The 23214-nt window shown below is 39.8% G+C and overlaps 1 protein-coding gene across 1 annotated transcript in view; it reads right to left on the minus strand.

Annotated features, from left to right (window-relative positions):
- Positions 1–23214, minus strand: part of OPN3 (opsin 3) — a 56953-nt gene that overhangs the window by 18164 nt on the left and 15575 nt on the right. The window contains exons 3-6 of the mRNA XM_083830339.1: positions 22017–22268; positions 18159–18527; positions 14956–15182; positions 13715–14377 (exon numbers count right to left, since the gene is read on the minus strand). Coding sequence (XP_083686465.1) covers positions 18264–18527; positions 22017–22268 — 516 coding nt within the window. The 3' untranslated portion in view covers positions 13715–14377; positions 14956–15182; positions 18159–18263. The remainder of the gene's footprint in view (positions 1–13714; positions 14378–14955; positions 15183–18158; positions 18528–22016; positions 22269–23214) is intronic.

A 23214-nucleotide genomic window follows, 5' to 3' on the forward strand; every position in this document is an offset into this window, starting at 1 on the left:
TCAATGAAAGATTTCATTTCCACTAGCTCCGTTATTCCCCACACCAGGCACTTTTTACACCAGTTTTGCTGCATTAACATTAAATTCTCAGAAATGGAGAAGCAAACATGATGTCACCAAACAGTGGGGCGGAGAGGAGGGAAGCAGCTGTCAGGCTGATAAATAGATACGAGCATGGACTTATTAAACAGCTCTTCACATTAATGAAACCTTCAAGTGACATTTCCTCTTCTCCCCTTCCTCTCCCTTGCATTTGTGAGCTTGCAGTGACCGCCGGTTAGTATTTCTAAGAGGAGGAGCTTTTTTTTGGTAATTAAACAGGAAGTTTTTACACTAAGACAAACCTTTCAAATCTGTCGCTGAAATCTACCTCTCATGTCCTTGACAGCTCTGTGCCTCCCAGCACACTTAATTACAGAGGACAAATGTGGAAGTTCAAAACCTCTCTTTTTCTAGCTCTTTTTTTTTTTTTTTTCTTTTTTTCCTGCCTGACAAGCCAGGATAATTCACAAAAGCGAAGGCCATAAAAGCAGCTTTTGTGGAACTTGCTTCTCTTTCGGGGGAAAGAAGAGGTGAAGCGTGGAGGTGCCTGAGGAGCCACGCTCTGAAATGTTTGCAAATGTTATTAAATGGAGGGTGGCCCTGGGGGACTGGGGACTTCCAGTACCCTCAAGATTACACTAGCTCTCTTTTAGCTCAGAAGTCATTAATGAAGTGGGATCCTTTCACTACAGGTCTCAGGTGGGCTTAAGTTACCCCAGCCCCACAAAATGACTGGAGTTCTGACCTGATTGCAATAAGCTTAGTGGCTCTACTCCCAGGATGACATTTCTGAGTAAACCTTTGCATCATCAAGGCATCACTGATGCTGCAAACAGTTCCTCACCGCTCCCCCCCCCCCCTCCCCCAACCACACAGCTCTGTGCTGAGGCATGAGGCAATGTGGAGAATGGCAAAACTGCCTGGGGGCTCCAATGTGTTTGTGGTCCTGGTGCCTATTTTGCCTCACTGAAGTCCTGAAAAGCAACCAAGGGCACATACCTCTTGCTACTAACAGATGATGTAGGATTGGAAATATATTAGAGGAGCAGAAGGAAGATGGTGAGATGACTGGGAAAAGGAGGATGTGGAGAAGAAACAGAGGGAACGCAAGACCCACCGGTTGCTGCTGACACACCTCCTGATCACCCAGCAGCAGCAGGAGAGGAAAAGTGGTTCCCCCACATCCTTCCTCTGGCTCTGGATCCTACCTCTGTCCCTTCTACTACCACCTTCTCTTCTCATGACTTGAGCAAATAGGTCTCTGCTTACATTTTTTCATGCTTAGGATTTCAAAATTTGGTTTTAGCCATGCCGCTGAGCAGCACCAAGTTAGTTCAGTGAGGAAAATTCACTCTGCAGGCCTCTTCAATTCATGACACCTCTGAAGCAGCTGACAGCAAAATGCTACCTGTGAAGGCTTTATAACATCTCTCCACTGACAGCTGACAAGCCATTCGTCTTGGTTTAGCTGCCACAGCTGCTTGACAGAAAAGAGTTGAGGGAATTACACTCTATCTCAGATTTAAGGCATTAAAAAGTGAAGAAAAAAAAAAAAACAAAACAGTTTCTCAATACTGTAGCCCTGAGTTTGGCAGTGCTTTCTCCCCACAGGACACTTCCAGGGTCAGTAATGAAGAAAGCAGTTAAAATTCCAGCTGTTTTGTCACTGGAACTGAAGGGTGCATCTCTAGCAACAAACTGATGGCATCCTCATTAGTCTTTTGTTGCTTAAGATGACTCTAACAGAGCACAGTGTAGGGTGACTGTAAACTGACTTTGAGAACACATCATTCCCTCAGACATGAAGAATCCAATATATCGACTGATCTTACAGCAGACAGTTTTTTTTTAAACACAGGGTTCAGCACTGATGTGTCTTTAAAGAATGACATCAGGTATAAGCCTGCCCCAGTTTTTGCTTCTGCAGTCAGCCCCCGTATTCCACTTGGAAGAATACATTCTCATATATAACAGCCTGAACGCCCAGCAGGAGTTCAGAAAGCAAATCTGGCTTTAAAGACAAGATGTTTCATTATGGCTTTTGCAGGTAGCAAGGCAATCAAGGTTGCAGAACATTATTTAAGTTTCCTAACTGAAGACACTCCTTACTCATCGTATCCTCTTTTTCAGCTTAAAGCTTCCATGCTTTGTCACTGCCCAAGGTAACTACAGCTTGAAAGTGAAGTCTCCTGTGACATTTTGCAGCTTGAGAGAGAAATACACTGCCCCTAGGGCGATAAAGGAAGCGTTGTCACAGATATAAATGCGAACAAGAATGGAGGTTCTGGATTGAGCTGGGGGGATGCCGTAACAGCACTGCACCCACAACCCAAACATGCATCTTTCCTTATGTGTTACAAACAGCAGCTGCCAGGAAAGTGTTGCCATTGCTAGTCACAAGTGGCAGCCTTTGTGGTGTGTTTGCAAGTCCTCGTGACCGAAGATTGTCATATTGTCAGCTTGCTCTGTCTGGACTCATCTTGACCTGCCTGTGGCTTTCATTTCACTTGGTTTGGCTGTAACATGGATTTTTCCAATGACCAGGCAACTGTGGCTATTTTGCTTTACTTTTACTTTTCTTTGTACTGTAATAACCTTTTTTTTTTCCATAGACAATAGCAACAAGTAAAAATTAATATTTCCTATAGAATGAGATCTTTACAGCTCTACCATAATGATGTAGCATAAAGAAACAGAGGCCCAGTCTGACGGGAGAAGACTTGAGCAGTGGCTGCACCAGATGCAGTGCAGAGGAGTGCGGGCATGGGATGAACAGAGGCAGGCCACAGGCTGACCTAGGAGCCTACAGCTATAAACAGTAGTCAATGAGAGAAGTTCAGACCTGTAACTGGACAAAACTGGTTTTAGGGGCTAACGGAACAAAGAAATAGCACCCAGCTTTTGTAAATGGCACCATACCATATAGAGTAAAATCAGATGCAACATGGAGTTGTGGACCAAGGAAGAAAGAGCAAGGTGTAAAACTGTACAAGTCAAAACACAAAAATGTTTGGAAACAGTTTCTGGATAAGAAAAAAAAAAAAAGGTGTGGGGGGGGAGTACTTAGTATTGCCTAAAGAGTGTGATCATGACACGATAGGAAACAAAATGCCTACGTACAGAGCCAGAAGCTAACATGGAGCACTGACACTTCAGCATTTCCTTGTGGGAGAATTGCACACCCTGCTGAGGATGCTTAGAGACCCACACAGAAGGAAACCTGTTTATGCTTGCAGCTTTTCTTCTGTCTCATGTGTCATCAATTTAACATTTCCAAGTGTCATTGTGGCATCAAAGTTAGGCCTGGGGTTGCCCTGTGCCCAGTTCTGTTCAGCACTAGAGGGAATAGAAAAGAGCAGCTGGGGAGCTGCCTATTTCTCCTTAATGTTAATGCAAAATACTACCAATATGGGTCAGAGCTTGCTGTTACAGTTGGCCTGAAGGAATTTAATCTTAGTTTAATTTGTTCTGCTGAGAGAGTCACAGACAGCCCCATGTATTTCACATAGCTGTACCTTATTGGGTTTCACTGTTGTATTTAAAGCCCTAAAGCACATGTGTTTCTTTGCCTGCACTATAGTTTTGCTGCCCTTGAATTCCAGTGCTCCTTTGTTATATCCAAGCATCCTCTTGGATACTAACCTGAAAATATTAACCTGAAACTCCTGCTAACGGCTTCTCAGTGCTTGTGCAGGCCAAAGGGAGTAGGAGAAGTGAAGCTCTGAATCAGTGGCTTGATATATCATGAGGCCCTGATTTACCTCCCAATTACCGCTAACAGAAAATGGCAGCTGCTGGGAATGAAAAGCCCACAGACCTTGACGGCGTGTGCACAATGCTGTTTATAGACAACTGCTACACAAGAGTTGACCTTGAGGAGCTCTGCTGGGTCTGCAGCTTAGCTTCTCTCTCAATGCTTCCTGTAAACAATAGCAGCTCTCAACACCAATGCAAAGAGAGGGAGGAGGAATGGAATAGCCTCACTTAAAAAAAAACTCCTCAGATAATAAAGGCAATTTCATCTGTTAAATGATTGTGTTTAACTCTGAAGAGCACTGCCTACACCCATCTCCCACTGAATGTAACCTCTTCTGCAGAGAGCAAGCACAGCTGATAGCAACCAGCTGACCTCGGAGATGTATCCTCTGACTCAGCAAACTCAGCTGTAACAACCATTTGTCATCCAGCCCATGTTAAATGGAGTTTCTTATTTATTTTTGGTACAGATTTTGGGAGGCTTTTTCTGAGTGATATCTTTGGAAAATCAGCTGCTAAAATGCAGCTTCTGTATATCACCAACAAAAGAGCTACACTATAAGCAGCTATCCTATTTTCAGAAGGATAGCCTGAGGGAGAAGATAGCTATTACTATGGCTATCAGATTTCTGCCAGCTTCTTGAAGTGCCCTCTGCTCTCACCTCCTGCACAGATACCTGTCAGAGATCTGCCTCCCCACATCCTGGGCAGCACCTTTACTGCTGTGTGCTTTTTGCCCTGCCCTCGCAATGGGTCTGGGCATAATTCACTGCCAATCAGTGGCTTGGCCTAGGCCGAACCCCTATTTTATAGCTACAAACAGATTTTGTTCTCTCCTCCTCTTCTAAGTGTTGCTTCATCCAAGCGCTAGCGATGCTTTGTTTCAGGCTGCACTTATTTTCCTGGTTAACTACATGGTTGCTTATCCACCCTACATGGGTCCAACCACTGCTCCTGGTATTGCCAAGGCATTCCACGACGAAGTTCACGTCCATGAACATTACACAGTATTTTATTATCCAAACTCAATCCTAGGCTATCCGAACAGTCTCCACAACAATGATCTCTCTTGTCCATTTGGAGCTACAACTGCACATGATAAAATTTCATCCAGCTAGATTTCTTGCATAGGAGATAATGAGAATGTTAACACTGTTTCTTTCCATATGAGACACCACAAATTGCAAAGTAGGCTGCCAAATACTTAGGGTTAATATTGACCAGGACAGGCACAATATGAAAACAAAGCAAAAAGTTCAGCCCCGAACAACTTACTTTTGTTATATTGTTAATAATTTACTAAATTTTACTGCTGCTAGGGGTGCAGTATAATACTGAGAGCCAACTATGACTGTAGGGAAATTTGACAGATGATGAAGTCTGACTGAGACTCCAAGCTGGGAAGGCTCTAAACCTCTGAGCTCTGTTTTCACAAAATTAAGGGAATGTCTGTCTCCAAGACAGGCAAAGTTAGCTTTTGTCTGTTCAGCATTTTAAAGATTTAAACTTCTGATGACTTAATTTATGCTGCACTATGGAAAACAGACAGCCACAATGTCTACCAGTGTACCCTGAAACTAAGTCATTAGCGGATAAAAAGAAATGTCTAGCAGTGCTATTACTACTAACAACAGTATTTAAAAGAGATTCTTATATCAACTTGATGGTCATACTAAGCCATGGAAAAATGTCTACTAAATCATTATGCCTTGTGATGCTCATGTTTGCTAGGATAGCAGGAGTGAAAACATAGTTGAAGATATTTAACCCATATTATAACATTTTCGCTCACTCTGGCAACAGCCACTGAAAGGCAGTGACCTGGGAAATTTATAGTTAGCATTTTGTGACCTTTATTTCAACAGCTTTTTAAAATGAGGATTAAAAAAAATAATTAGACACTGGAATTAAATGTAACTTTCAAATGTTCTTGAATCCCAAAATAACTGTTAAGGAAGGCAGTGCTGAAGGTTGAGATTGAGATTGCAAGGTATTTAATGAATGACAATTACTTTCACCATCAGACAAATCACCCCCCTGTGGCTCTCTGTGCAGGACCTGCTTTCTTCTCCTTCCTTGTTAGCAGCAGTAAATGTATCTTCTTGCCCGGCAAGAAAAGTGGTTCAAATCTCTGTTGGAGAGGTTGTCTGTTCAGGAGTAGGACAGCCCAGTGAGCACCAAACTATGGGAAAGCATTCCTCCTGCTGCCACAGACTTTCCTGTGTGACATTTCTGTAGCTTGGTTACTTGGATGAGATCTACTACTGTCCCACTGCAGAGCAATGTGAGAATAATTTGGGGCGGTCAGGTCATACAGTGATGGAGGAGCCAAAATGGAGATACCCACTGCTTCAGGACTCACGTAGGTTCTATTGGAGCTTTATCTTTTGGGTCCCTTTTGCCTTGCATCCCGTGCAGTTTTTCTCCCCAAAATGCTGAATGTATGGAAATCCCTGCCATCTTGATTTGGCAGCATCTCCATTCCACTGGTTGCCAATGACATGAAAAAAACAAGTTGAAAACTATTTTAGATTCAGATCACGACTACAAGTTTATAGGAACTAAAAACATTGGACTTCAAAGATTCCCAGGAAAAGTAAATTTGTCAATTGACAGTGCATTAATCTTTATGGAGAAGTCAGAACTGTCTTTTTCAGGTTAATGATCTGCTCCCAAGGAAAGCTATTCAGATTAGAATGTGGTTTTCAGGGGTAATATTTTCATCAGCTTCCCTCTATCTCTTCTGCTACATTTATAGCAGCATTAACTATTGCTGGTTCAACCCCATAATACTTCAGCAGCTGCTCAGTTTGAAACGACAAAAACCCCTACAGATTTAGGATGATATAAACACGTTTAAGGACAAGCACTTTTTATTTATGGAAAAGACTGAAAGACCTTTGTCTGATTCTTACCAAGTAGTGCTAGCCAAAAATAATTCAATGAAATGATTTTCAGCCAGAAAGCATGATTTCAAGAAAATCACACCATTTAGTGGAATTGTGTTCATTGGTGTCAAAGTCATAAAAAAAAAAAAAATAGCAATGATCATGATGCGCACACTGAGCACAGTCCAGACAACAGCTTGCCTCAAACTGCGAGCCACTCGACATAATCATAAAGAATGGGGCCAGATCATGCATCTGGATACAGCATTATTACATCTGACAGCCTGGCTGCTAGGTGATTAGCTGCCATGGAACTAAGCTGTCCAGGTGAAGTTCATAGTATTATGCTCAAGACAGGAAGGCAGGCAGGCTCCCAAACTATTCTTGTTCTCCATTTTTAGGTAATTCCATAGTTACAGTTCTTGATTTTGGTGAAGGAAGTGAGCATAGATCTACTTTCACTCTTACACTTGAAAAAGTTATAAGATCCAAAGGCCCTGTACAAGCTCACACGTAACCAAGCCCTTGGACATTGCTCCCAACGCCCACAAAAGAATTCAGACTTGTTACCATGGAGCTCCAGTGCTCCAAAGTTGGAACTCAGACCTGCAGGGATACTGATGGGTAGGAAAAGGTAACAACTTCTTCCCTCTTGCCTTCTGTGGCTAGCTTCATACAACATCGCAAAAACAGGCTTCTCCCAGTTTACAACCAATGACATTCACTCCAGGCAGTCCATCCCAAGGGGTTAGACAGATGCTAGTTTCACACTCCCTGGACAGTGTTTCAGGACTCAGCAGCACTGATCCCTTATTCACAGACTACTCTTGAACAACAGGCTGTTCTCCTGGCTCTTCAGCCCCACTCAGCTTCACAAGCTCAGGTCTCAGTGACTCTTTTCTTTGCAACCTGCACTCAAGTTGCCACATCTAGCCTGAGTCTCCTCCATCAAAGGCCTTGAGCCCATCTCATGCTTGCTGCATCTTTCTCATGGCATTATTCATAGATTGTGGAGCTCTGGTTTGTTTGGGAATTGCCTAACCAGCAATCTGGTTCTTACCAGTCATTCCAATACTTTTTTACTTTGTGTCACTGTGTCCACATTTTAGTGAAATGTGGAGATCATAGCTTTAACCTTCTGTGTCAGAAAAAAAAAAAGGATGAATGTTCATTCAGTAACCTTAATTGTGCCTTGCAAGTGACTAAGGATAGCTGCCCTTGGTAATCTCAGTGAAAACCTATATATACATAAATATATATATATATGAAAACACATACAGACAACAAAGTAAAATAACAAGGTAAAAAAGAGTGAAGACCAATCAAATGCAGCTCATCATTTATCCTGCAGTAAATCTGGTATGATGAGAAGATAAATAAGTGGGAAAATGTAGCATGAACTTTATCTACACCTATACCATCTGTATCTGCCCATTTGTCTGGAGAAGACCAGAGAAGGGTCTACAGAGGTCAGTGTAAAACCTGAACTCAGTGCTTGGTCAGTGTATTTTGGACACTCATGCTACACACATCACACTAAATGATACTAAATCATAGAATATCTGAGCTGGAAGGATCCACAAGGATCATTGAGTCCAATTCCTGTGTTCCCAAAGGACCACCCAAAATAAATAAACAAATCAATCTGTAGCATGTTGCAGAATGTGCCTTTGAATCCTGCCAGTGCCTGACCTGTAGAGAGGATGACTGCTTTACTTGGCAAAAGTCATGAGCTTGTCTTCCAGTTGCTTCAAAGAAAGCTCTGAAACCTGGTAACAACCACAAAGAGCAGGACAGGTCTTCCTGGCTGTCTGGTCTCTGGTGATGTTGTACCACAGAGATCACCTTTGCAACTGAGGAATCAAGAGTATGTTGTACTGTCATTGCAGTGGATGCAATTTTAGAGAGGATTATGTTTTGCTGGTGGTGGTTTTGTTGTTTTAAGGAGTACATTGTAGAAACAATACTTCTGTTTAGCATTTTGTAAATACTAAATGCTTCTTAAAAGGCATCAATACTGTGTAGATGGTCGATACCTAAGTCTTCGGATAGGAGCTAAGTGCCAGCAGAGCTTTGTGGATTCTTGCTGCCAGCCTCCAGGGCAACAACAGATTGAGTAAAATGATTGTACCACATATGTTTGCCTGAACAATAGAATAACATTGCTCAGATCAGGAATGCTATGAACTGTTTCTGTCTGTCAGATCTATCAGAAAAATATTTCTTAGCCTTCAGGACTTCCACATAGAATAACATTGCTCAGATCAGGAATGCTATGAACTGTTTCTGTCTGTCAGATCTATCAGAAAAATATTTCTTAGCCTTCAGGACTTCCACATAGAATAACATTGCTCAGATCAGGAATGCTATGAACTGTTTCTGTCTGTCAGATCTATCAGAAAAATATTTCTTTGCCTTCAGGACTTCCACATATGCAGTGGGAAGCAATATCATTAATAGACTCATATGAAAACACCCAAGACAACAGACTAATCTTGCTTGACCTTATCTTGTCCAAGGCCATTCACAGTAGCAGAGATGACTAAGCTACAAAGACATATGAGGACTTGGGAAAAAAAAATAAAGCCAAAATCCAAAATAAGAGCTTGCACCAAGTTTTACAGACGTATGAAACTACTGTGAAAGATGTCCATGTTTACAAGCAAACTGAAGTACAGTAAAAGAAACGTTCTACACTGAATCCATTAGGGATGTAGAAAAGGGCTTACTCTGCCTTTATGAGTTATTCATCTTAACTTGGACACAAAGTGACCCAGAGGAAAAGTGGGAGGCAGGAAAAGCATGTGTTTTGCAGGTTGAGAGGAGAATAGAGAGAGCAGTTTGCAGCACCCACTTCCTGGCCTCCCTATCCCACTGATACTTTCTCCCACCTAGCATATTTTCCAGAACTTGGTTGTATATTCTCCAGCTTGAGAAAATATTAACAATCCTTGTCCTTAATTTTAAGCAAATTATATTTGGGAAAGTGGCTCCAAAATCAATGGAAAACCATCATGGACACTGGGAAGTGGATTTACATGGCCTGGTGAGAATTACTTATCTTCTTCAGACTTGTACTGCTCTGAAATAAGCGGAGTTCCTTATTTGGTGGCACATTTACTCAAGAAGAAAGCAAAGTAACTACCTTAACTGAACAGAGAATTTCTGACAGTAAGAGGTAGCACATTCACTTACAAGTAGCATGACTCCCTAGCACAGAAATATCTCTTGAAGCTCTGTTTGCATTTAAAGATCTCTTAGAATAGGCTTTTGTCACCCCAGCAGACCAGCAAAGAACATCCAGGATAGCAGCCTTCCAGTTTTGGGGAAGTCTAACAAGCTGGGGTACAATATAATTAAAATTAAAAATAGCAACTAATAAAAATCTGTTCAGTAATGCCCTGCTCTTCCCTGTGCATGTTACATTAGACTGTCCCTGGTGGTCAGCATCTTCTTTCCCATGAAAGCACCTCATTCCTCCTTTTCTCTGTCATGGCAGAATGCTGCTCCCATTTGCACAGAGAACTGTATACCCTGATATTATGTTAAGACAACTTGTACCCTTGTGAGATCTGCTGCATTTTATATAACTTAAACATTGCCCTTGCCACTCTAGAACAGGATGGACTTTCTTTCCTATCTTGTTTCATTTGAAGAGAAAGCATTAAGCATGTAACTGTCACCCCCAAGGAAGAACTTGTCCGAAACATAGCAAAGCCTGAAGAAAACTAAATCCATAAATATTCATTCAAATACTAACAGTATATGTCTGTATACATATATATAATGTATGTATGTACATATATAAAGGGGGATATATAGGGGAACATATATATATATATATATATATATAGGGGAATAAAGGAGAAAAAAATATTTATATATATATATATATATATAAAGGGGAAAAAGTCTGCCAAGAACACAGAAACAGGTCAAACTCCAGCAATAAAAATACCATAGTTATGCTTGGCTTGATAACCCAATGGCTCCCTCTGCAGAGTGAAACATCATTCAGATAAAAATGGTCTTGTACGTAACCAATGCACTTCTCAAGCTACATGGACACGTTAAAATACTTGCCAGTGCTGTCTCGCTTTACACCATCCTCTTAAAATTTCTGTATACCTCAGTTCAGTCCCCTTCCCCACTGCCAAGCTGATGCTATCTTCACATTCCTCCTTGTAATAAGGTGGAGATATCAAGTATGTTGTACTTCCCTCTTTACTCACCAGACCCCACATATTTGAGGCTTTCTGTTAGAAAAGAATGCAGTCAGTGAAATAACGTTGCAACTGGTTGAAGAATAGAAAAATAGGAACATAGAAAGTCCTTCAAACAGAAAAAAAGCAATGCCTTGTTAGTCTAAAAATTCAAAGAAGAATAAATGAGTATATAAAGAAAGGAAGAAGAAAGGAAGACAGTTACCAACTTCTCCTTTATTTGCCAATTTAGAACATATTTTCTTTTGTCATTCTTTATCTTTCCGAGAAAGACATGATTATTTATATGCCTCTTTGTAATGTCTCAAGGACTAGTTATTATGAGATGATGTTTGAAAGGTAAGGCCTGGGACATACTGTTCTTCGGAAACGTTCTGTCCGCTTCAGGCAGCAACGTGCCTATTTCTAATCACTGATTTCTCATTTCACCTTGGAAATTGGCAGCGTATGTTCTCCCAAATTCCTTTTAAAAGCTGAGTGTCTTTTACAACAGTAGCCTGACCTGGACATATAAAATGTAGTTAGAGAAAGCTCAAAGTAAATATGATTATTATTCTATCACACATTATTCCAACTATAGAAACCAATAAGCTATTTCAATACAGTTAGTGAAGAAAATGTTTCCCACTGTCAGTCCATTTCATAGCAATTCTCTGGAAACCAGACATGCCATTAACTTTACTAGAAGTAGCTTCAGGGCAGGAGGATGACAGCTATATCTAAGCTTTTATTTAAAATTTTAACTACATCTAATATTCATGAGGTAGATTATTTTTTTGTATAGCCATAAATAGCTACATTAATTGAACTATTTATTTAGTGACCATCTTTATATGCTGCTTTATACATTTAAACATCCTAAATGTGTACTAGGAATATGACTGCCATCTTATCCTTACATTAGAAGAAACATCAGGCATTGTTCCAATATTTATGAAAAGAAAAGAATGCCTTCCTACTTGCTACACCTTCTTTGCCTTCTCCTGTCCTACTATCCTCTCATTTAAAAACTTTTCATGCGACTGAAACCCATACGTATTTCCATGATTTGTACAGCTTCATTGTTTTCTGAGAGGTTCAAAGAAATCATTTCTTTTACAACTCTCTCTACAAATGAGTGATTCATGATTAATAGAAGATGGCATGTGAAATGGAGGTTTAGACTTGTGTTATGTGTCATGTATGTAGATGTTCTACTATCTATCCAAAAGACCATAGAAGCTCAGTAATGAAAGAAGGTTCAGAAGTGGACAAAAACCTCTTCTATATTTTACCTCAAGGAAGATAATTAGAATTCACATTCAGCAGCCCATTAAACGTACTTAAGCTTTCCTCAGACCCAACACATAGACAAATGTTACTAAAAATTTGAAAAATAAATTTTACAATCCAGGCAATGTATTTCTTGCATATTTAGCAAAAAGAAATAAAATATTGTCTGATTTTCTAAGTGTCTCTTTCTGAAGGCTTCAGTATGCCTTAGTAAAAGGCAATTGCAGGTGGAATTTGAACAGACACAATTCAAGATATCAATTGTGGCCTTGCCCACGTGCTCACTACACCACTCACACCAGCATGGCAAACTAAATCAAAGGCACACTGTATTGAGTTTCAGCGATACTAGCTGATTAGATAAATCATGAAGACAACATGGCATGTAAAGACAAAGAGTGTTTTCTCATTTTTGGTATCAGATCCATTCACAATAGAGACAAAATTCCATTTCAGTTACACCTGGAAACTCATTAATATAATAGAATTTCAGTCAATATAATGATGAGGGTTGCAGCAGGCATAACTTCTGTTAAGGCTGTTAAATAAGGTTAAGTAAGGTTTAATAAGTCTACACCATATTCTGGCCTCAGTCTCAATCACCTCTCTATAAAGAAAGCCTGATTAGCCTAACATGGCTAACAGTTCTTCATCAGAGCAGACATCAGGCTGCTTTACAAAGTACCAGATGGAATTCTGCTTTCAGCTGGAGAAAGTTTCGGAAAGGCAAGAAGTGGATTTAGACGTACTGCTCCAGCAACGTTAACGTGTAATGAAAACAGACTTCAGGCAGCCGGGCTCTTTGTTCTATTAGTAAATGCTGACTTAACCACAAGAGGGAGCACAAACACTGCCGAAAATGCAACGAACCAAGTGCAGAAGAGCCAGGTGCAGGAAGTGTTCGATGCTGAGCCTGCAGCTAATAACCTGCATTCTAATTTGTAGTGAAAATCAATTTAATTTCCTCTTCAGCTTTAATTCCTTGCAAGTAAATCCTCAATACTAATCTGGTAAAGAGGCAGAGAGAGAGAAAGGCATTCATAACATTCAGCTTTAGGTGGATAACCTATACACATAGCCAGGTCAGAACAGCAGCAAAGAGGCCTTGGGTGTGAGGCAGCTGGGACTAAAAGGCTGCACAGACTGCCTGTGCCAGAAAAAAAAAAAAAAAAAAAAAAAAAGATCAGCTTCTGTAATTCAAACGGCTGAGTCTCCCTCCTGCTTTTGATCCTGCCATTGCTGTCACTGAGGTCACTGAGGGAGGGACTGGGGCGCATGGAAGTACCAGTCCAACTCAGAAGCTACCAGCAACCTTAATAGTGGCAAGAACGTTCATCCCCACCCTCTGGGACTGTTCCAACCTCACACCCTCCTCCCCATTTCCTTTACAAGAGTCAAGAAATAATAACTGTGGTAAAACAGACATTACTTCTCAGTATAGTTCACATTAAATGCCATATAATGCCAGTAACACAAATTGTTTTGCCCAAGCCCTCCCGCTCCCTTGTTTTCTGGTTCGAAGCTGCTACATACATTTTTGCTGCTCAGAAACACATCTGCATCCTTTGGTGTTCTTCCATGCACATCTTCTAGGCCTCCAAATCTGCTGCTCTTCTATGCTTTTGTTCTCAAACCTTTTCCATTAAGATGTTTTGCTTTTCTAGTACAAACACTTTTGTTTTCAAAATTTGCCCAAAAAAGTCACATAAAAAGCTCTATAGTATTTATTGCCTCATCCATTCCCACGTTTATTCACTGAGGTCTGACAAGACAAAGACTTGCTGATTGTTTTCCAGGCTTCCAGCCTGTAGTAGCTTCCCAAAATAACTTCACAGATCTTTGATTCTTGATTTTTCAAATTATTTTCATCTAATACCTGGATTTACTATCTTTAGATTTTATAGAAGTGGCTTTCCAAAGCACATCAGCAGCAATGGATACTATTGTTGATGAAATTATTGGACATTTGTATCATAGAAGATAGAGGCATCAGCACTTTCCAGTGCTGGCTGAGTCCCCCCAGCTGCAAAGCCAGTTTTATATTCCTATCCCTTCTCTGCCCAATCTTCCCAAACTGCATTACCCAATTCTTTGTCTCCAAAAACTTCACCTTATGTTACATCTTGCCTTGGTACAGCTTTTGTGTCCAGAAATGCAGGTTGCAGCACCCGTTGAGCTTCTGCATGTCTTGTACTCCTTGAAAGAGATACTTAATTACCTAACAGATACTTTCATACTGAGCTGTTTATATATATGTGGGTCAGATATCAATTTGTGAAATCTTTTGCCACCAGCACTAGATTATTTTTTTTTCTCCTTTACATCTGAATATTATATAGTTGAATTTTGTTCTTGAGCTGCAGGCTGTTGATATAAGCTAAGGATAAATATATTGTTAAAGGTTGTTTTTTCTGGATAGTTTAGCAAAATACTATACTTGAATATCCATTTCACTCAGCTATTGCTGCAGTATTTTAGCAGAAAATGGCATCCTCTGCTACTGCTGGTATGCAAAGAATAGGAGCACAAAATATAATGCTTGTGAATACTGATTTCCTGACTGATTCAATCACTGTGATAAAAGATAATGTCTTAGCACTATAAAACCCAACTTTTCTGCATGAAGTCAGTTACATTCAGCATAAATCTAGCTTATTTTGGGAGCTGAAAAAGGATGGTTATAAGGCTGCAGAGCAGATCTGCATTATACATCCCATAGTTTCAATGAAACTGTTAAAAGAAATGATTGACTCTGAGGCTATCATGGTACTCACCACACCTGCTGCTTCCCTTTGCATGATGGGATCATTAAAATTCTCAACTAGTTTATTTAAAACTTGCATTAATTGTGTACCCTTGTCATCTCTTCTCATTCTTTTGCCCTTCATGCTTTCTCCTTTTTTTCCTCTCTGTCCTCTTTTTTCCTCTTTCTGAATTTCTGTTACTTTAGGAACAGTAAATGGTCCAAATGTGAATGCTAAGCATCTTCCTCTTCCATTCCCTGTAATGGGAGAGAAAGGACCCACATAAATCTCTGCATCTCCATTGGAATAAACTAGCCAGTTATGGTTCATCCCCAGAATAGAAGAAAGACAGACTTAAAATTAAAAAACAATGACAGATCTGTAAATAACCTGGTGATACTCTCAAGACTGAATGTTACAATACTTCAGTTCTATAGCAGGGTGTGAATTTTGCATCACTGTTGCAGTTAGCCACAGAAAATTGTTGCAGTTAAAAGATGAGCAAATGAGAGGGCAGCATGTTAACTGCACGTGGCCACATTTCCAGAGCTAGTGGCACTTTACAGAGCTGCAACAAGTCACTCTAAATGGTTTACAAATTGTATCATTTTAGGCCACCCATTTACATAAAGTAGCCAAAATAACAAATTTATGATAGTTTTTACTGTTTGGTTTTCCTATATTGTTATATAATTGTAGTTGTTCTGTGTATTGTAGCAGTAAATATCATGTCTTACATGAATTATTAAAAAAAATGCATATACTGTTATTCTTAATTATCTGGATTACCTTCAGAAATCTGAATAATGGATAGTTTCTCTTTACACTAAATTCACCCTATAGTTATTCTACCAGAAAAATAAATAAATAAATAAAAATCAATTGCAATCTTGGAGTGTTATTGTTTTCTCAGTGCCTAATGATACCCTTCATGCTATCTCCAAGAGGCAGTGATGTCAAACCAACTCCCTCTCAATGGAAAAAAATATTTCACTGAGAACACATTAATATAAATAAAATAAATTTAATTGCTTATTGAAAGCTCGATATACAGAAAACACTAAAATATCAAACATTTTATTAAAAGGATGGAATCATTTTATGGAACTAATGTACATCTTTCTCCTTTTGTAAATATAAATGTGCATAGATGTAGTGATCCTTGGCTGAAAATGAAATTTTCAACATTGAAACAAACATGCTTTTGTAAGGGCAGACCTTTGACATCATAAGATAATTTATCTATGCATTTATAGCAAAACAAAAGTAACATGAAAACAAAAATAACAAAAACAAAGACAAGTATATATACATCTGTTTTCTCTTGGATTATGGTTTAATCTAGAAAACAGAGTGGACTCTAGATGTACTTTTTGGAGCCAGATTACTAGTTCTGATACTCTAGAAGGGTACAAGAATAAGGAATTTGTCTCTTCAAAGGCACTGGCACAAACATGTCCGTCACTTGTTTCGAGTTGAGGTCATTGCTCCCAGAAACTAGCTGATAGCTTCTGCATTTGGGGTCTGATTTTGTTTTATTTAAAGTTTTGTTCTTTACCATGAGATCAATATCTGATGGTGCTGGCAGTCATTCTGCATGTTGCCCATATACCTCTCAAAGACTTACCCCCAGAGGAATCAAGTCATTTCTTAATGTTTTTTTCACACAGCTTTTACCAAGTGCTTACCAATGTAATGGATGTGGTAGAGAATCAGCACCATTACTAGAAAATTATTTCTCTAACTTCTTTATCCAACGTGACAGGCAGCCATGTCCAGAACAGAATCCTGTCATCATTTGGTACCAGCAACATTTACAAAGGTGAGAAAAATCTCTATCTGCTCTCTTTGCTGACCTCTAAGTAGGGCAGTCATTACTCACACTGCAACTTAGGCAGAGGTTCCCCTGCTCTTCTTTAACTGTTACTTTTGCCAAACTGCCAGAGCAGGTTAAGCATTAATATAGGCTGAGGCTCCTGCTCCGTGTACAGAATAACTTGTATGCAGGATAAAGATGCCTAAAGTACATATGTTAATAAAACACAAACAAACATTCTCCTTTATCAGTGCCTGGTGCTTTGATCTGTATGATTTTTCTCACCACACAGCTCAGGAATCCCACCAGATAGCACGGAGAGAATGGCTTGCTGAGTACACATGGGCAGCCTTCTGGTGGCTGTTGGTTTAACCACAGCCCCAGTCATTGTGGATACCACTTTTTTTTTCTTCCCTGCAAACCACCAAGTCAGACAAACTAAACCCCAGCCAACCTCAAAAATCTCTCTTTCCTAAGAGCTCTGTGCAGTGGGAGTGCTAGTAATTCAAGGAATTATAGGATAACTCAGGCTGCAGATGTCTTGGGAAGTCTCTAGTCTAACCTCTTCCATTGCTCGGCTGTCTACAGATTTGAAAACTTTTTCCTTATATCCTGTTTGAATCTCTTATTTCAGCTGACGCTCAACTCTCGTCCTTTCAGCATGCATCACCCTGAACATCATGGTTCCATCTTCTAGAAAACCTCTTCATTGCTATTGGAAGGTTGCTATTAGGGGCCCCTGAAGATTTTTTCTCCAGCCTGATCAAATGCAGATCCACCAGTCTCTCTCACAGGCCAAGTGCTCCAAACCCTGACAATCTTGATGTACCCCACTGAGTTTACTCCAGTTTACAGGCGCCTTTCTTCTATCAGAGGTTCCAAAACTGGATGCAGTATCTAGACATGGTCTAATGAGTGCTGAGTCGAGAGGCATAATCACTTCAGCCTGCCTACCAGCCGTTTTCCACAGAGCTGCATCCTAGGCAGCCAGGGCCTAGCCTGTTGTGCTACGCATGGTTCTTCCTCACCAGGTGCAGGACTCTGCATTTAATCTTTCTGAGTTCTCTAACACTTCTGTCAGACCATTCCTCCAGCCTGACCAAGATCTTCAGAATGGCAGCCCTGTCCTTGAGCCTACAGACTGCTCCTGCCCAGTTTGAAGTTATCTTCAAAATCAACAAGAGTGCACTTGTCACGTCCTCCAGGTCATTGATAAAGATGGATGGGTCCCAAGACAGACCCCTGCAGGACTCCACTTGTTACTGGCCTCTAGGTAGAGTAAAACCCACTAAACACTATGATACTCTTTAAGAAAATTCAGGGTAAAAACATCCATCCACAAATTCAGCACAGATGCAGAGATGTCTGTATTGTGACCAAAACCCAACTGTCTGCAGAGCTTCAGATGCAGAATTACCTCAGTATTTCACAGATGAATATGGCTTCCTTGGCAGCCCACTGGCACTATCACTGAAGCCAGTCTCCAGCTGAAACAGTCCATCAGTTTCCAGTGACTCTTCAGCTATAGCGGCTTTACTTGGATGACATTTACTTTTGTTCCATTGTGTTTACTGTTATCATCTATTTGCGGAGTGTCATCACTGGTGATAATAAAAATGATAGAGGAAGAGCTAAATGTCACTTTCTTCTTTGGCCTGTCCCCTCCTTTTTGAGACATTACTATTGGTCGTATCGGTTTGTCATTCCCTTCTCCTGGGGTCTCTTTCGCAGTCCTCTGGAATCTCATCAAGCGAAAGCACAGGAGTTGCAAAAGGCATTGTCGAAACTGTAAGAGAAAATAAACAGAATGAAATTGCAACTTCTTAAGTGTTCACTATCATGTATGATCCAGTGAAGACAGCAATACAGTAAATAACTCAAAATAACCTATTTCTGCATCTCCAACTTGTTCTGAGTTGGTTCCAGTGCCATAACAAACAAACTGGCTTTTTAGTGGGCACTTTTTCCCATACACACTCCAAAGAGCTCAATAGGACAACGTGGCCAGTAGAGGGCACTGAAATTCAATTTAATATTTTACCACCAGCAAGCTCTGCAGCCAACAAAGAACAAGAATCAGCCCCAGAACACATCATAAGTATGTTCTCTGAGTATTCAAAGATCGCAATTTGATCTAGCAGGGGAAGAACGTTCTCAGAAGCACTTTGCAGGAGGATGTACAGGGAAGGAACAAAGGGGGGCAGGAGGAGGTACAATGAAACTGAAGTTTTCCATTTATACAACTCCAGAGACTGAAATTTTAACAAAAGCATTTAATAATACAGATGTAAAATAAAATTTCAAAAGTTGGTAACACAAAACTAAAATGTTCCCTTTGAATAGGGAAGGAATGGAAGCCTTTCAGCTAATTAGAAGCCACTTATGATACAGGCAGTCTATTCTACCTTGAGACTAAATACACAAGGTATTCAGTGAAAGCTCTCATCAGTAAATAAGAGGACAAATCCAGTCGTAGCATTGTTCTAAATGCTCCAATGGTGGCCTCCCCTTCACAAAGCAAAGCATTCAAGTACAAGGGTTAGAAGATGCACTCATTCAGTAGTCCACCTCTGTGCACATCTAAAGCTCAAGTATTTGGGGAAACACTCTGGTATTACAAAAAGTGTATAAAAGATATTTAATAACCCATAATGAGACATGCCTGGAATACTTGTAAAGCACTTTAAAAAAAAAAAAACAGTAGGACATCTTTCTCAAATGTCTGCCACTTAGCCGTTTTAACTATTACTCTATACGATTCTGCATGGTCCCTGACTTTGTCTAGCTATCACACAAGAAGCTCACTGGCATGCCGGTATGAAACAAGGTTTTGGTATAGGAAATTAATCTACTCTGACACAGAAGAGGCAGTAGGTCCTGTTGGAAAGGGAGCCTAGAAAGATGGAGAAAAGTGTTCCTGTGTTATGTAAAAACACAACAGAATGGTCATGTGGAAGCCCTGAATTTTTCAGAGATAATGTGGTACCTCTGAGCAGCATGGATGTGAGAAGGCACAAGCATGTTAGCATAGGTCAGATATATGAAGGATATAATAGGGAAGAATTGGTTTATTATTCCTAAAATAACCCAGAAGATGAGCAAAAATCTTATCACTTTGGTCTTAATCTGGAATTAGAGGTGAGTGAAAAGCACTTCATGATGCATCTCCAATATGTTTAGCTGAATCATTCTCTTTGTGCCTATGACTTTACTGGCATTGTGCCTGGTATTGGTTTGATTTGCTTCCTGGCATCAGAACCTACAAAATCTTTTTCAGATTAAACTAATCAATCTGACATCCAGGTACAAAGTCAGAGCCACCATATTAAAATGACTCAGTTGAAAATATTCTTTTGAAGCATGACTGTTGCTGGGGTCCTAAGCGAGGCTCTGAGGTTCTGCAGCCCCTTTCCTCCCTCTCCACCTCCAGGGTTTAGCTCTCCATATCCAGGCCTGGCTCTGATACCATGCAGCTGTGTAACACTGAATCAGCCCGCCGTGAAAAGAGCAGTGTGGGAAGAGCTGTGAGATGCAACACTGTGGGCCTCCTGCCTCCACTCAGGAGCAGCACTGATGCTCAGCTTTGCCCTTGGTCCTGGCCTGAGCTGCACTGCAGCTATGGCTTTGCCTGGCCATCCATCGGGCTGATTGGACCCACTGCCTTGTCTGCCTTGTCTCTGGACTGCTGGCTGGCCCTGGCTGTTCCCTGGTAATTGCACACCAGTGAAGGAAGTCACAGAAAATTCCACCTCTATAATAAGCTAAAGGTAATGAAAACCCAGGGAAGTCCTTCTAGCAATCATTTGTTTTGTTTCTTTTTAACCCTTTGTCAAGTGATTCTACTATACTTAAATTCCAGATATCTTTAAATATATACCCTTGATTTCAGATGTTTACAGTGTGAAGTTACATTTCCAGTTAACATTCTGGTTTATAGTGAAGCTATTTTAATGTCTAAACAAATTCACCAGCTCTGCTCAGCTACATTCAGTGGTTATCTTTATAGTACTGATGATTTACAGAAAGAAGTAAATTACCTAGTTCTACATCTTTTACAAGTTACTGATAACTCCAAACACTTTCACTCTTTCTCTGCTCTGTAAAGCAGCGAAATAAGCCGGTTTCCACCACTAAATCAGCAGTCTGCTTTTCATAATGAAGACTACAAAAGTAGATGGAAAGTTATTTTTCTCATAGATAAATATACCTTCTTAACCATGTAAAATTTATCTCCAAAATGCACTTGACTGTCATCCATGGGAAATTCTAGCTTTGAGTAAAATAAAGCTCTGAGAAATGTTATTGGTGTAGTATATTTTTTCACCAAAATTGCAAATTCATCAAGACTGAAATGATCCAAGACAGTCTATCAGATTTTGTAAAATGTTTATTTAAAGAATTAATAGAAACATTTTAAGAGAAGTGTTTCACTTTTCTACTTTAAAATTGCCTTTTTAATACTGTAAACTTAAAAGCTTTTAAATTCATAAAGTTATAACTTTTTTGTCACTATTTGAGATTAAACAAAATTTCAGAGTCTTCCCCTCCCCCCCCCCAGTCTTTCTTCCAGGTACCAACTGAATACTTACTTTTGCATTCAGTGTTCTATGTTTTTCATGGTTGAGCCCCTGAGAAGTAATATATTAGGAATGTGTGTTCCTAAAAGTTTTCTAGGCTTAAGCAGTACTGGAATACCGATAATGTTCTCATTTCCTGGTATTTTAACATTATTGAAACGCCCCACTTAATACTCGCTTTGCAAAACCCTGATGTCAAATTGTAAACAGGCAGTCTCTCATGTTTTTGTGAGCATACATATTTGAAACACTATGTTGAGTTGTTCAATCTTTGTGTTACCATAATGGAAGTGTCAGAGAAGCAATGGTCTTTTTTTCCTGAAAACAGACATTGGATGTTCTGAATTTTGTCTTATGGACTTCTACTGTGGTAAGGGAGTGATTCAGATAGGATTTTCTAGGTGTAGCCCGTTTTGGGGGTAAATTGTCAAAAACAGATGCTTACAGTTTAATGCTCCTTCCCCTCCGTTTCATATGAATGCTCATCTGTATAATTCAGACATCTAAAATCCAATTTTTCATAAGCTACTACTTTAAGCACAGTCTGTGTTTTTGATTTACTAGATTTTTGGCTATTTATCCTTGCTGTTCAAATCAAAAAATATGGTCATTACAGATAAAAGTAAATCAGATATAAACTCCACAACTGTGGCATAGGATACTGATTATTCAAATAAGAAAATTTTTCATGTACCTACCTTTCTACTCATGAAAATATAGATGACTGGATTATAAGCAGTGCTTGACTTGGCAAAGAAAGATGGGATGATAGCTACTGTTGGAGTTACAAGGTTGCCATAGCCATATGTTACTAGAAGGGAGACCACTGCATAGGGCATCCAACAAATAAGGAAGGTAGAGATCATTAAGAAACACATCTTCGCCACCTTCTTTTCGTATTTTAGAAGTCTGATCACTTGAACAGTCTGAAAATCTTCCACACAGCGAAGCTATGGAAGAAAAAGGAAAATGGTAAAGTAAAAGCATTGAATACTTCTACTTTAATTTACAAATAACTAATTCACTAACAGTTTTAGGTACAGATGTTACACACTCATTTTATCAGCTACAGTTCTTCTGCAAGTTTGCATCATGCTTCCCAGACTTATTGTATACTTTAAATAATGTAAAAACTTTAGAAAACTAACTTGCCTTCATCCATTAACATAAGCAAGTTCAGATTACATTTAGCGGTCCTTAGTCTGAAAACTTAGACAATCCTGTAAATTTGTTTCTTCCCTCTGAAGATAGTTGATGACAATTTGATAAATAGATTTCTCTATACTGCTCTGCCACTTAGTTTGTTACCCTGAAGTTATAAAATTTCTACTTTAATCAGAATACTAGGCAGCAGGTTCCCAATGTCATCTGTGTCAATCTGATAAAATGCAGAAATGATGGGACATGTACGTGAATGTCCTTGGCAAGAGCTGTCAGTTGTGCTGATACTGTTGACCACAAACTTGAATGGGTCTGTCAGACTGATTATCCACAGAATATGAAACATTATCAATTCCTGACCCTGAAGATCCAGCCTGAATTAAAATGGGTTGCCTGAACATGGAAAACTGGTTTAACAGAGCTTAGTCTCCTCTTGGAAGAGTTTTACAGGGTTATCCTCTCAAGAGCAATGAAGAGGAGAGAGAGATTTATTTAATAATAAGAACTGCGACCAAAGATTTTTTCCCTTCTGTTTTAAGGAAGGATCTACTGTCCATCAGTGGGCAGGAACAGTTCCCTAATCTGCCTTTGATTTGTAACTCACCTGTAACTCACAAACTACTCAACAAATAAATCTTGGTAGCTCTAGGCTGGTTCTCCTTCAACCGTACACCTTTTCTAGTGGTCCCTGACATGGCTGAATATTAAGGTTCTGAAGTTTGAACAGGAAGTGAG

Source organism: Anser anser (genome assembly GCF_964211835.1).
Source record: "Anser anser genome assembly, chromosome: 3".
In the NCBI taxonomy this organism is placed as follows: domain Eukaryota; kingdom Metazoa; phylum Chordata; class Aves; order Anseriformes; family Anatidae; genus Anser; species Anser anser.